At 43.3% G+C, this 12,921-nt stretch overlaps 1 protein-coding gene and 1 long non-coding RNA gene across 3 annotated transcripts in view; one reads left to right on the top strand and one right to left on the bottom strand.

The window, feature by feature from the left end:
• Window positions 1–4,310, bottom strand: part of RNGTT (RNA guanylyltransferase and 5'-phosphatase) — a 186,455-nt gene extending 182,145 nt beyond the window's left edge. The window contains exon 1 of one of the 2 annotated variants that reach the window (XM_069804842.1): window positions 4,061–4,310. In XM_069804842.1, coding sequence (XP_069660943.1) covers window positions 4,061–4,124 — 64 coding nt within the window. In that variant the 5' untranslated portion in view covers window positions 4,125–4,310. Of the gene's footprint in view, window positions 1–2,293; window positions 2,315–4,060 lie in introns of those variants that run through there. The other variant, XM_069804843.1, reaches the window with a different exon arrangement.
• Window positions 4,311–4,445: 135 nt separating this feature from the next.
• Window positions 4,446–9,509, top strand: LOC138689551 (uncharacterized). The gene is made up of 2 exons (XR_011328409.1): window positions 4,446–4,856; window positions 6,358–9,509. It is a non-coding gene; the product is annotated as an uncharacterized lncRNA (long non-coding RNA).
• Window positions 9,510–12,921: the final 3,412 nt, after the last annotated feature.

Genomic DNA, 12,921 nt, shown 5'->3' on the forward strand with positions numbered 1-12,921 from the left:
CAGTAAGCACTATCGTCCTAGTTTACATTCTTGTTTTTTTCTAAATTGTGACTGCTACACAGGTATTAAAGATCTTGAATGTGATCTCATATTGTGTTCCTCTTACAACAGAAAACCAAATTGCCCTACCTGGCAAATTTGCTATTTGGTCTTTGTAGAGAAGCTTGAAAATCCTTCCCCGGGTGCATGTAAGTCCCTTTCAGGCAAGTATCATTAAGCTACAGAAAATCTAAGCTTTAATTCTAAGAAAGATTTCTAACCTCTCTGAGTAATATGCACAAGTATAAATGAAGCAGTAGCTACAGGCTCTGCAAGAGTTTTGCCTTACATCTTATGCTGAAGAAGTGATGTAGTAAAAACTGACTGCAACTCAACTTAAGCCTCCATGCATAAGCATTTGAAGATTAAATAATCAATTCTTTATGTTGAACTAGATGATCTGACAGTAACAAGGTGATATTTTACATGGGCATCAAAGTATCCCAAGTCATTAGTGTATCTAAACTAGATTAGGATAATAATTGGAACTCCTCAATCGTATTTTCAAATTAACTTCAAAATGTTACTGGAACCTTGACACTTGACTTCTACAATTAAGTTCAAATTTGTCAAATAGTTTCAGAAAGTGGGTATTAAAAACCATTTTCCAAATTAGTTACCTGTATAACAGATGGCATTTCCTTAGGCTGAAAAATACGTAAAAATTCTAAAAATAAGAGCCCAGTATGTCAGAACATAGACATCAAGTGGATAAATCTGAGAGAAATCAAAGTGAACAACATAAGACGTCACATTTCCTACATATACATGCTCTAATTTTGGCACATTTTTTATCTCAAAATTCTACAGCGTACCAGTGGAAAAGTTACCCTTAATTTAGTCTAATTTTCTGTGACATGAAGCTATCAACTCAGTAAGTAACAGTAGCCACTAATTGTGTATGACCATGGTATGTTTAGATTGAGCATTGATTAGGAAGGCTAGACTGTGTAAAGTGACCAAGGTTAAGAAAGGGAAATTTGAACAAAATGAAATAGTAAAATCCACAATTAAAAAAAAAAAAAAGCCAACACCCTAAAAAGTAAGAGTCTTCTGTTTCAAGAACAACTATGCTGAGTCAAAGCATCCATTTCACCTAGTATCTCATCACCAAAACAGGTCAATGACAGTTGCCTAAGAAAGAGTGTAAAACAATGACAATCCATCATCAGATTATTCTCCCCAACTGCAACAAGCTATAGCTGAGCAACTTCCTGAACCAGGGGCACTGCTCTTCTATTTAAGGTGCTATCCCTACAACCATAGGCAATATGGATGTTTTTAATAATATCTCACTGTTCTGCATGCTGCAGGTATGTCTAGAACTGGATTAACTGACATAGATCAACAGAAGGAGACTGAAAGACACTGGAAGACACTTCTCATGTCTTTTCTTCAGTATCTTGCTAGCACTTTCCATGGCAAAACCAAAACGGACTGGGTTTTCGGTAGTTATAAAGAGTAGGTACCTGCAGAGATGGCGATACCAAGGCAGTAAGGCTGAAGCGACCTGATCACTTCAGATCTAAGAGTTCAGAGAAAGCTCTTTTCATCAAGTACATAACTGAGGTGCTACCACAATGCAATAAATGTAAAAATGTGCCATCCTGAAGAACCGCCAGAACCAGAAAGTGGCAGAAAAACACCAATATTTAAAGAAGTAAACTGGAAAATAATGGGAGACGTAGATCAATGCACCTTGTTCAGAATGAAGGCTACTGTTAACCTGAATGAAGCCAATCTCACCAACAGAAGAGCTCCAGGCCTCATTAGTACTTGTATTTGAGGTCACTTAGAAATTCTAGATGCCACAACCATAAGACAAGAGGGTCATGACCAAACACTTGATGAATATTGGTCGACAGAAGCCAGGCAAACCTTTTTCAGCGACATTACTATTACACTATCAGATGGCAATAAAGTTATGCACAGATGCTTAGAAATTTGACTGAAATGCTAATAAAAACTAGAATATAATACATCTCGGAGACAGTGCCAACATCAATACACTAAAAATTATCTCTCAACAAAATTGTGAGATGTCTTTGAATGTAAAACAGAAAAAAGGAGAGAAGCCTGACGGCATACTATGACTTTTGGTAAGTTGTACACACTAAAAAACTAAAAATCGGGTGAACTAATGTAATAATACATTAAGATAAAGCAGGCAAAGAAATGAACCATATGCTTTCCTTTTTTTTTTTTTTGTGCAGTAACTTCTTGTGCATGATCGCACAGAATGGAAAAGAATTACCTTGCAGTTACTGAATAAACAAACACACACGCAGTGATGGCACAGCAGATGACATGCTGATGACCTGCATTCTTGCCTACTCTATATTGCTATTTTTGAGAAGCCACTACTTAAAAGACAAACACAAAGTGACAACTTCTAGAGATCAAGAACTTGCTGAGAAGAAAAACAAAGAATAAATAATCATTAGTCTACTTTTGTCACGGTCAAAGACTAACAACTTAGGCTATCAAATCTCTTATTAGATACAAAGCAATGCATTTGCCAGTGATCAGGAAAAAGAGATAATGGAGATGAGCAATAAAATGCTGTTATTTAATTGAGTCAAGTTCAGAGAAATATAAGGAACTTGAGGGAAAGCAGTAACCCACAAAATGAACAACTGAAATTAAATAATGATAAATGCCAAAAACCGCATGCTGATGGGAAGATTAAGCCTACTGAGATGTCTCACCAGGTTCTAAATAAACCTGTAAGCAGTCATCAGCGTCTTCAGTTCCACAACCAACTGCCGCCAAAAAAACGTAATACGATGTGGAAACGTGGGATAGAAAACGCAGGAGTTGTAACTACTAAGCAAATCATGGCACAGTGCCATCTAGAATAGCATGCTGAGCAGCAAGTGCTCTATTTTGAAAAAATATCTTTATCACAGAAAGGAAGATGAAAGGAATGGAAACTAGAAAATATTGTGGAAAAAAACCCTGGGGTTGGAATTGCTTACCTTAGCTTACCTTATAAGGGAAAGAAGAACTTGAGAAAACTGCAAAGAGCAAAGTTTGTTTACTCTATCTCAAACCAGGCAGCAGGGGAAACATGCATCTGAGGTCAGTATGGTAGTTAACTCACAATCAAAAAGCGTGTGTTTACATGATACCTAATTTGCTGCCACTAGATGCCAGCAAGGCTAGATACCTAGCAACAATCGAGACAGACAGCATGTTACGAGTAAGAGCATCCAAGATGACAGCAATCACTGACAAAACCTGAAATACACATGAAACTTCGGAGTACAACACTTGAACTCATCCTCCAGCTAAACAGCTTAGGAACACACCAGTGACTGACAGATCACCGTCAGTCGGCCCAGATCAACACTGACAATAAACACCAGAGCCTTCAGGGAAAAAAAAACGAGAAAAAAAAAAACAAGGAAGAGGCTGCACAAGGGACTCGTCAGGGCTGAGGTATGCTCCAGTACGGCAGCTTCTGCACGTCCAGCCGCCGTCTCTCTCATCAGACGTGACGGACGGGAAGTTTTCAGTCCTAAACCTAACCGGTGCGAAGCAAGAACCCAGCATGAAGGCTCCCAAGAGCAGGAGGGGGCCTGTACCCCTGCAAGGGAGCCGGGGCGAATCGGTTTCATGGGCTGCACCAGCCGAAGAGCGGGCGGGCGGGCGGACGACCCCCCGAGCTGAAAGCAAAGCCCCGCTGCGGGACGGGCTTTAGGGAAAACAACCGCCCTACGGCAAGTCAGCTCCGGGACGAACACCGGGCCCAGGGAGCTCGGAGGAGGGGAGGAGGGGGGGCGGGAAGGGCCGCCCGGCGCCCCCCGCGGCCGCGGGACAAAGAGCCCCGGCCGGGCCAGAGGGCGAGGGGCCGCGGCGGCCCCGAGGCCCCCGCCCGCCCCACGGCGCTGAGGAGGAGCGGAGGGGGGGGTGGCGGGCCGGGACCGGCAGGCAGGGGAGCGCAGCGGAGGGGAGGGGGCCGTCCCCGCTGCCGCCGCGGGGCAGGGCAGGACCGGGCCGGGCCGGACCGGGCGCTCACCTGCCACGGGCTGCCCCCTCCTGGGGCAGTGGAGCCAGCGCGGCGGGATCTTGTTGTAGGACATGGCGGGTCCCGGGCGGCCGCTGCCCGCCGGCGGGGAGTGGGGGGGGGGAAGGGGAGGGAGGGGACGCGGGGTGCGGGGCGGGCGCGGCCCCGGGGCGCTCAGCGGCGCCGGCGGCCCCTCGCCCGCGGCGCCTTCATTCAGACCCAGCTCCGCCTCAGCCGCCGCCGGCCCACAGCGCACCGCGGCGGCCGCGGCCGCTTCCGCTTCCGGGCCGGGGCCCGAGCCCCGGGCCTGAGCGGCGCCGGGGGGTGGGCGTCCGGCCCTGCGGCTGCCGCGGGGGAGGCCGCTGGCGGCGCGGGGCCGGGAGGGGGGTGAGGGGAGAGGACTCCGCGGCGGGTGTGAGGCCGAGGGACCCGTCGCTCGTTGGGGGGGTGCGGGAGAGGGAGCGCTCGGCGGTGCCCGGCTGTGCGGCTAGTTGTACAAGCCCGAGGTGTCGGCTGAGCTGCGTTTCCCTCCCCTCCGACGCGAGGCCTGTTGGGGCGGGGAAAGATTCCCGGTGCAAAGTGAGGAGGGCTTTTTCGCTCTGAGAGGGCAGCCGAGACGAGGGCTCCTCAGCCTGGAAGGAGAGGTGGTCACCAACTGGACTGCCGCCAAGCGAGGCCTGGCGCTGGAGCTGGGTTGGAAGCAGGTGGAGGGACCGCTTGTGCGGCAGAAGCCAGAGCTGCAGGGCTCACTGGCAAAGGCTCTCATGCAGGTGGAGAGTTTGCGAGGGCTGCAGGGGAGACTGGGCAGGTACTTGGAAGAGAAGGTAGCTGAAGGCTACCAAAGTAGCAGGGAAACATCCTGAGCTGAAAACAGCTGGAGGCTTGGACAGGCGTGCTTGCCCCACTGTTAGTTTTCCCTGGGTGTTCCCTTACAGCCGGGACTGGAGGTGGAAATAGATGGATCCCTGCTACAGCTAATAGCACAGCTGACCTAGTCTGTGTGTAAGAGGTTTGCTAGTGTAGCAGAGATGCCTCTGTACTGGTCCTTCTCTTTCTTTTGTAAAAAGGCATGGCCGGAAAGATTAGGCTTGCAGATAAGTTCACGTAACAAAAACTGTGTTTCTGTACGGAATCCCTGTGAAAATCCTCTGTGGGCTTAAAGTGGTCTGCTTATGTGGACTCAGTTGAAAAATTGTAGCCTGGCAGTGTTTGCCTGCGTGAAAGAAATACCTAAGGTGGTGGTATGGTTTATCACCAGTAGGCAGCTAAACTCCACACAGGCACTTGCTCACTCTCCCCTGCAGCGGGACGGGGGAGAGAATCGGAAGGGTAAAAGTGAGAAAATTCATGGGTTGAGATAAAGATAAGGATAAATAAGGAATTCATCCCCTACTTCCCGTTGGCAGGCACATGTTCAGCCATTTCCAGGAAAGCAGGGCTTCATCACTCACAGTGCTTATGCAGTAACTCCAAATGTCCCCTCTTCCTCCTCCTCCCAGTTTTTATTGCTGAGCATGACATCATATGGTATGAATATCCCTTTGGTCAGTTTGGGTCAGCTGTCCCAGCTGTGTCCCGTCCCAAATTCTAGTGCACCCCCAGCCTACTCACTGGTGGGGTGATGTGAGAAGCAGAGACGGCCTTGATGCTGTTCAAGCACTGTTCAGCATCAGCTAAGACATCCCTGTGTTATCAGCACTGTTTTCATCACAAATCTAAAATGCAAGCACCCTGTGAGCTACTATGAAGAAAATTAACTATCCCAGCCAAAACCAGTACAGCTGGCTTCAGTGAAGCATGAGGAAACAACAGCAGTAGATTATTTTTTTTTAGCTTATTTTCCAGTTAATTACATTTCAGTACTGTTCTGTCTGGACTTTCTGTTTTTCCATAGGCCAGGTGTGCTGCCTTTGGAAGTCAGTAGGTGAAAACAAGGGAAGTAATTTGATCTGTTTAGAATTTATGAAAAACTTCATTATACAGTGACTATGTTTCCTGCTGCATTTTATCACTCTAGATTTTATTAGACACAGGTTCTTCTCTAGCATATCCTCTCATTGAGGTAGTCAGTTAAGTAGTTTGCATATCTGAGTCATTAGGTTCTCATACTACATTAGAAGTTTCTGAGTTTTGTCCTCTAAGGCTTTTGTCATCATCATACATTAATCTTCTCATTCTAGCTGAAATTAAGTTAAAAGTCATGCTACAGTAAAAGACTATTTATGTTATTTTCCCTAACTGTTAAATACACTTCCATTAAAACGTTACTCTCTGATGTTTGAAATCAGGTGCTGATTTTTGCTTTTCAGAACAAACAAGCGACAGTCAGACACCAGGTGGTGCCAAAGACCAGCTAGAAAAGAAAGTGAAAGGAGTGCAGGGAGTGTTCAGAAAGAGCAAGAAGTAAAGAACTGCAAGATACTCTGTTTCTGATTTCAGTAAATTAGGAGCAAAGTACAGTAACGTCAGCAGGATGGCAAAATTAGGAATGAAACCATTTGCAGAGGTGAAGAAGAGTACAAAAATAAATCATGAATGAGCAATAATCTCTGTTCTGGTCATCTAGCTCTAAGATTCTAATATGTTTTTAAAACAAACAACAGATACAGAGCAAAAATACTGTGTAAAGATGTATAGTTAAACTGGGAGGATATGCACATCTGTTTTTATTTAGCAATGCACAAGGCAAATAAAATATTTGGAATTTTAAATACAAGGTAGGGAGTTACAATGAAGCACACAGCCAAAATGAGCTTAGCCAGGCATCATCCATAGTTCAGCCTTTTGGCAGTTCTGGGGTTGGCTGAGCAGGGTTGAGGAAGTCCCTCTGGCAAACCAGTGCAATGTGAGTAGCCATTCAGCAGAGCACCTTCACACTGGAGGGCTTTTCCTAAGTTGTGACACTTAGGTTTGTTTGCCACATACCATCTTGCTCCACATCAGGTACCAAAGATGATGACAGTTTGAAGCCAGTTGCTGAGTGAGAAAAGCTGAAGCAGGTCGTTCCTTTTTTTTTTTTCCTAAGAAAACAGTGTCACAGCTGTTATTGCGCAAGATGAGCGGTGTTCTGTTGATCAGTTGATGGTGACAGGGTAATGGTGGTTTTCATCTAGATTTTAGGAGTAAGTATGCTCTATGACATTAAGAGGTGGGATATAGGACAGCGAATATAGAAGCAGGGAATAATCCCTGTTTCTGTCATCATTGTTCAGTGTATTCCTTAGGAAATTTTACATGGGGAAAACTCAGTCACCCAAAAGACCAGTATTCTCCGGTAGAATAGTAGAGTATTCACAGGTTTGAGAACATGTTACATTGCTTCTCACGGATACAACGCAGATTGCAAGTGACTCTGTTTTCTCTTAACTTGGCTCTAGTGCTGCCTTGGTGAGGTGTCCTCCTGGTCTGGAGAACTTGGTTATTTACAGCTGACATTATGTATTGTGCATATATAGTTTGCACCAGACTTTGCCATGTTAGACACTTAGAGACAATTTACGCAGTGATAGGATGATGTTTGCGTGTGACATCAAACAGTCTTTGTGACTGGACATACTTTCCTGCTTGACTTTATGACATTAATAGTTAAAATGACTTTTTCCTGATGTACCAGCAGAGGACACCCAGTTCCTCGAGTCTTCATGTGACTTTCAAAAGCCGACATGCTGTGTTTGAACAAGGAACACGTAGGTGGCCGTAGTCGTTTTCAAGGATTGCTTTGAGAAAGCAACTGCAAGGGGTTTAATAGTCTATGATATAACTGTGGTGGTGCAGCCCCTCGGGCCACTCTGAGATCTCAGGATAAGCCATGCATGCTTTGGGAAAACCTCCCATTGTGCTGTTATCTCGGTTGCAAGTGCAGAGATTTATGGGTGCCAGGCACCCCCTGGCCACACCCGGGCCATCTGCTCCCTGAATGGTATATCAGGATGACTGTGGCCAGAATGTAAAACAATGACCAAAGCCAATCATCTCAAGACCCTATAAATAGCCATCCAAGGAGAGACCCCCCAGAGACTGAGACCACAGCGGGCTGTGTGACCCAGTATCTCCCCCTGAACTGGTGGCTCTCAGGGTAGATTTCATGAGGATTTGCAGTTTGGTTTGGAACTATTTTGCCTGTCTCTGTGTGATTTAGTTTGGAGCTATTTTGTCTGCCTGTGTCCTTCAGAACTGTTTTATCTGTCTGTGCATGTGTGTGATTTGATTTAACCTCCAACCCTGCTGTAAGTTTCGCGTCATCCTTGCCATTTTCGAATCTTTTAAGTTCGCAAATTTGGTTGTAACAAATTCCATTGAATCATTCTGCTAAATTGGCTCATAATTAAGTACTGTTACAAGTCATGCAACCTAATCTTGTGATCTATCTCAAAAATATTAATAAATCCTAAATTGCTGCTAAACCAAAGCCATGTAACAAAATCTCATTTGCAACAATAACATTTCCTCTTTTCCATATACTGATTCTCTTTTACCTAGAGGCATTCAGATACCTGTATCCTTACTCAGATTTCTGCTCACCAATGTAAATCTTTCTGCTGGCAGAGCAGACACTACGATCAAGAAGTCGTTTTCCCAGGATGTGGCTCATCCTCTGTGCCGTGGGTATTTTGACTTCTTTGGTTTCAGCTCAGCCACATTGTTTTAGGTAGTGGAGAGCTGCATTTGTGTTCTCCCTTGACTTAAAACCATAAAAAAACCCACGCACACCAAAGCCCCCCCACACACTTTAACTCTTTTTCCTAATTACAGACTGAACGTTTACCCAAATTTTTTCTGATTAATAATCTTACACTTTTAATGTCATATATTAATATTGTAGGTAGCTAGATAATTTACTTGTTCTACATAAAATGGATGAATTAGGTATTTTCCCCAAAAGAAGAACACATGGTGTTGCCCTCTTCTATCTTGGTATAGGTCAGCAACAGTTCTGTTTCAGTATAACATTATTTTCCACGCGTTCATAAAGTAATAATGAATGTAATAAGAAAATAAAAACATCCCTCAGGATGTTCTATGAAACAGACATTTCCAACTCTATCTAGGAAATACATTTTCTTAAAAAAAAACAGATCAAACAGATTATTTGCTAAACTGAGACTACCACAGGATGTATTTAAGGGAAAGTAATTGTGAAAGAAGTTAACTGTATGCAAACATGATTCATACAGTATTGTTTTTCCACTTCATGGTATAGGTGTTCACCTGGAAAGAAACTTGATGCCATAAACTTGTAAGCTATCATATATGGCACATAGCAAAATATATTTTTATTTTTTATTTACTGATTCAGTTAATTCATTCCTTGCTTATTGGTTTTAATGTTCATGGCAAACTAACTTACAACAAAATGGATGGCTAGTACAGTGTTCCTTTATGACTGATTTACTTTCAGCATGCATGAAGCTTTTGTGGGGAGAGGTGAGTACTGTCTAAATCTGAATAAATATTTTAACTTTTTTGTTACTGTAGTCGTATTTTGTGCCAATAATACTTAGATTCTTAGTATCAGAAGAAAAAATAACCTAAAAAACAGTACAATGAAAACATTTTAAGTGAAAGTTAATATTATGGTTGCTTATGGTAGGCCTCTGCATTTAAAAATGCTGAATATGCACTGACTCAAATCAAATCAAAAGTAAATGCTAGGAGCTCGACAGTTTCTAATTCATGCCTATTGGTTTGGTGTCAAAAAATAATTAAGAACCTAACTTCTGAGACAAGTTATTTTTCCGGGTTTGAAAATGAAAATAAGATTTAAAAAGAAAGTGATTTTATTCCTTATGTGTATACAATACCAAAAAGGGATGTTGAAGCAAAGTTTTGAGTGCTGCAATATATTTGAGAAAATAAAATGTCATTTACAGCGTTCTTCCTATAGAAAGCTTTGAGAGAAAGTCAGCAACAAAATTACCGGTCTTTAGTCTTCAAGACATTAGGGGGCACCATGCCCTCACAGACTCCAAATGATGTAAGTTAAAGTACAGTTACTTTTCCTGTCCAAAGTAAACAGGAAACAGCATGGAATAGCAAAATCAACTCCTGTAGTCATTCCCTAGTGCGAGATTATGATACAGTGCTTAATAAAATTTCCGAGAGAATACAGCCCAGACATTCAGTAGAATATAGACTACTCCCTTCTTTCTTTAAGAGTAATAAAACTAACAGACTAATGGATGCAATGTAAGCAGCTTGCTTTCAAGTCTTTATTTAAATCTTAAATTTTCCTTCAGAGCTTCATTCTGGGAATACAACATTTTCATCTCAAGCCTCTAAGGTATTGAAGCATTAGTTCAACCTGTAGAGTAAACCTCCGTGTAGGCAGGGAGCACTCAGTAAGCTTGCGACGGCGCTGCTTTAAATCCAGGTCCCTGAGTTGTGTATCATCATGCATGGGGTAGTCACCATAAGCTATCAGACTACACCACCAAAGGTGTGTGCTGTAACGATGATGTGTAAATCTCACACCACTACAGGGGACACGAACAGTCTTAGCTCTGACGTGCAGATATGGCAGATGATTTACTTAGCAGGTGATTTACTCAGCAGATCTCTCTGGGAAGGAATCGGAAAGATGTGTGTCTGCGCAAAGGGAAGAAGGTGTCTGTCTGTCCAGGGGGTTGCTGTTCTTGGAGAGGGACGACAGCTGTGACTTCAAGCACTGACTTGCAGGCCTGAAAAACAAGATGCCTTGCTGCTGTTCCTCTGCAGCTGAAATGATGGCGTGCTTGACGTAACAGATAAGCAGCTGGACAACAAGCTTATAAGCAAGATGCCTGTCATTCCTGGGAGACTAGCACTGGTCTCCCTAGAGTTCTTACAGTTTGACCTAGACGCCCAAGGCCTTACTTGCATCAGCTGTGAAGGCTGATTTGCAATGGAAATCTACACTGTAAAAAATACCATGTATGTAACATGTATGTAACATTTAAGAATATATCATCTACTACATAAAATGAAATCATATGGTAGTAGTGTGCTTTCAGTGTGGATAAAGTAATCAACCAACTAAAATTTCACGACAGAAGATGACTAGCAGTAGGGAGAAGTAAGTATGGCATAATATACAAGAAACTCAATCTAATTTATGTAAGTGGAAAGCATGACTCATAGTCTTCGGAGCTGGGCTGGAGAGTGACTGGATTCCACAAAGTAAAACAGCCTTCTGTTGCTACACTTTCTAGTTTCTCTACTGCCTGAATGTGCACACCTTAGTAAAAATCTTGCCCTGAATGGAGGCTGTGGTTAAAACTAGTGGAGTAACTGAGGTCCTGGCTAGTGCAGGAGGCAGACTAGGGCAGTCAGTAGCTGCTAGAGGGTTATCACTCCTCTAGTGCCTGAAATAGCCAAGAAAGGGTCGGTGGTTTAGCCTACAAACCTGCATACGTGATGATCAAGTTCTGGGTTGCTATACTGGCAGAAATCTTTTTCTCATGTGATCAGTCATGCAAAGAAAAGATTATTACCCACAGGCACTCTCTCAGATCTTCTGCATCGTAAGTTTGTGCCTACAGATATGTATACTATGTATATACGTGAATATAAAGCCTGTGAAGAATAATACGTGTATGAACTATAATATATAGTATCTGAGAAAATACATACAGACCTGTTTTTATTTATATGGCTTTATTATACAAAATATGCGTAACATACTGTACAAATGTAAATGAAGACCACAGTGTCTCTCTTGAGGTGTTTGCAGTCCTGAAAATACCCCAAGAAACTGGCCAAAGGCAAAGGAAAGGAATACGGAGTAAAGCAAAGGGATCAGCCTGGCAGCCACACAGGCTTCTTTAAAATCAAATCTGAATATATGTTTATATTGTATACAAATTAAGTTATGGTAAAATATATGTATGTGTATATATATATATAAAATCAGATGCTCAAACATTGCCCTTGTGAAGTAGTTTTGCTTTCTCTCCATATGCATTGTGGAACAAGCTGTACAAGAACACGTGCTACTCTTTCCCAAAAAAAGCCTCACTCAGAAAGAAGTAGAGAGCAAGATGAATATCCTAGCATATACATCTACAGCATCACTCATCTAGGGAACCTTAAGAATAAGTTGGGAAATGTCATTTTAGACAATGACACTGTATAGGTTGTAAATTCAGGTCTTCCAAGCATTCCTTAGAGAAATAAAAAGATTTTTTTATTTTTTCATTTGGAATATGTTTGTCATTCCCTTGAAAAACTCTTTTTCACATTCTCACCACTTCAGGCTTCATAGCACAGTGAGAACTCATGATGGACATTATGGAATGGACTTTGCTTCAGCGAACATAGTGCCTGTGGGCCGTTGCTGTTCATACAGCTCCAGTTGAAGTCCATGCCACTTCTTTCCACTGTTCCTTTTACCTGCTGTAACTAGGTTAAGATTAACACCAAAAAAAGCTATTATCCTTGTACTCTAGCCTTCGCTCATGTGATGTGTTGACTCTGGCTGCGTGCCAGGTGCCCACCAAAGCTGCTCTATCACTCCCCTCCTCAGCTGGACAGGGGAGAGAAAATAAAACAAAAGGCTCATGAATTAAGGGCAGGGAGAGATCACTCACCGATTACTGTGATGGGCAAAATAGACTCGACTTGGGGAAATTGCTTGAATTTATTACCAATCAAATCAGAGTAGGGTAATGAGAAATAAAACCAAATCTTAAAACACTTTCCCCCCACCCCTCCCTTCTTCCCGAGCACAGCTGGACTCCCGATTTTCTCTACCTCCAGCAGTGCAGGGGGACGGGGAATGGGGTTGGGGTCAGTTCATCACATGTTGCCTCTGCCGCTCCTTCCTCCTCAGGGGGAGGACTCCTCACTCTTCCTCTGCTCCAGCGTGGGGTCCCTCCCACGGGAGACAGTTCTCCATG

The sequence above is a fragment of the Haliaeetus albicilla genome, chromosome 17 (genome assembly GCF_947461875.1).
Source record: "Haliaeetus albicilla chromosome 17, bHalAlb1.1, whole genome shotgun sequence".
In the NCBI taxonomy this organism is placed as follows: Eukaryota; Metazoa; Chordata; class Aves; order Accipitriformes; family Accipitridae; genus Haliaeetus; species Haliaeetus albicilla.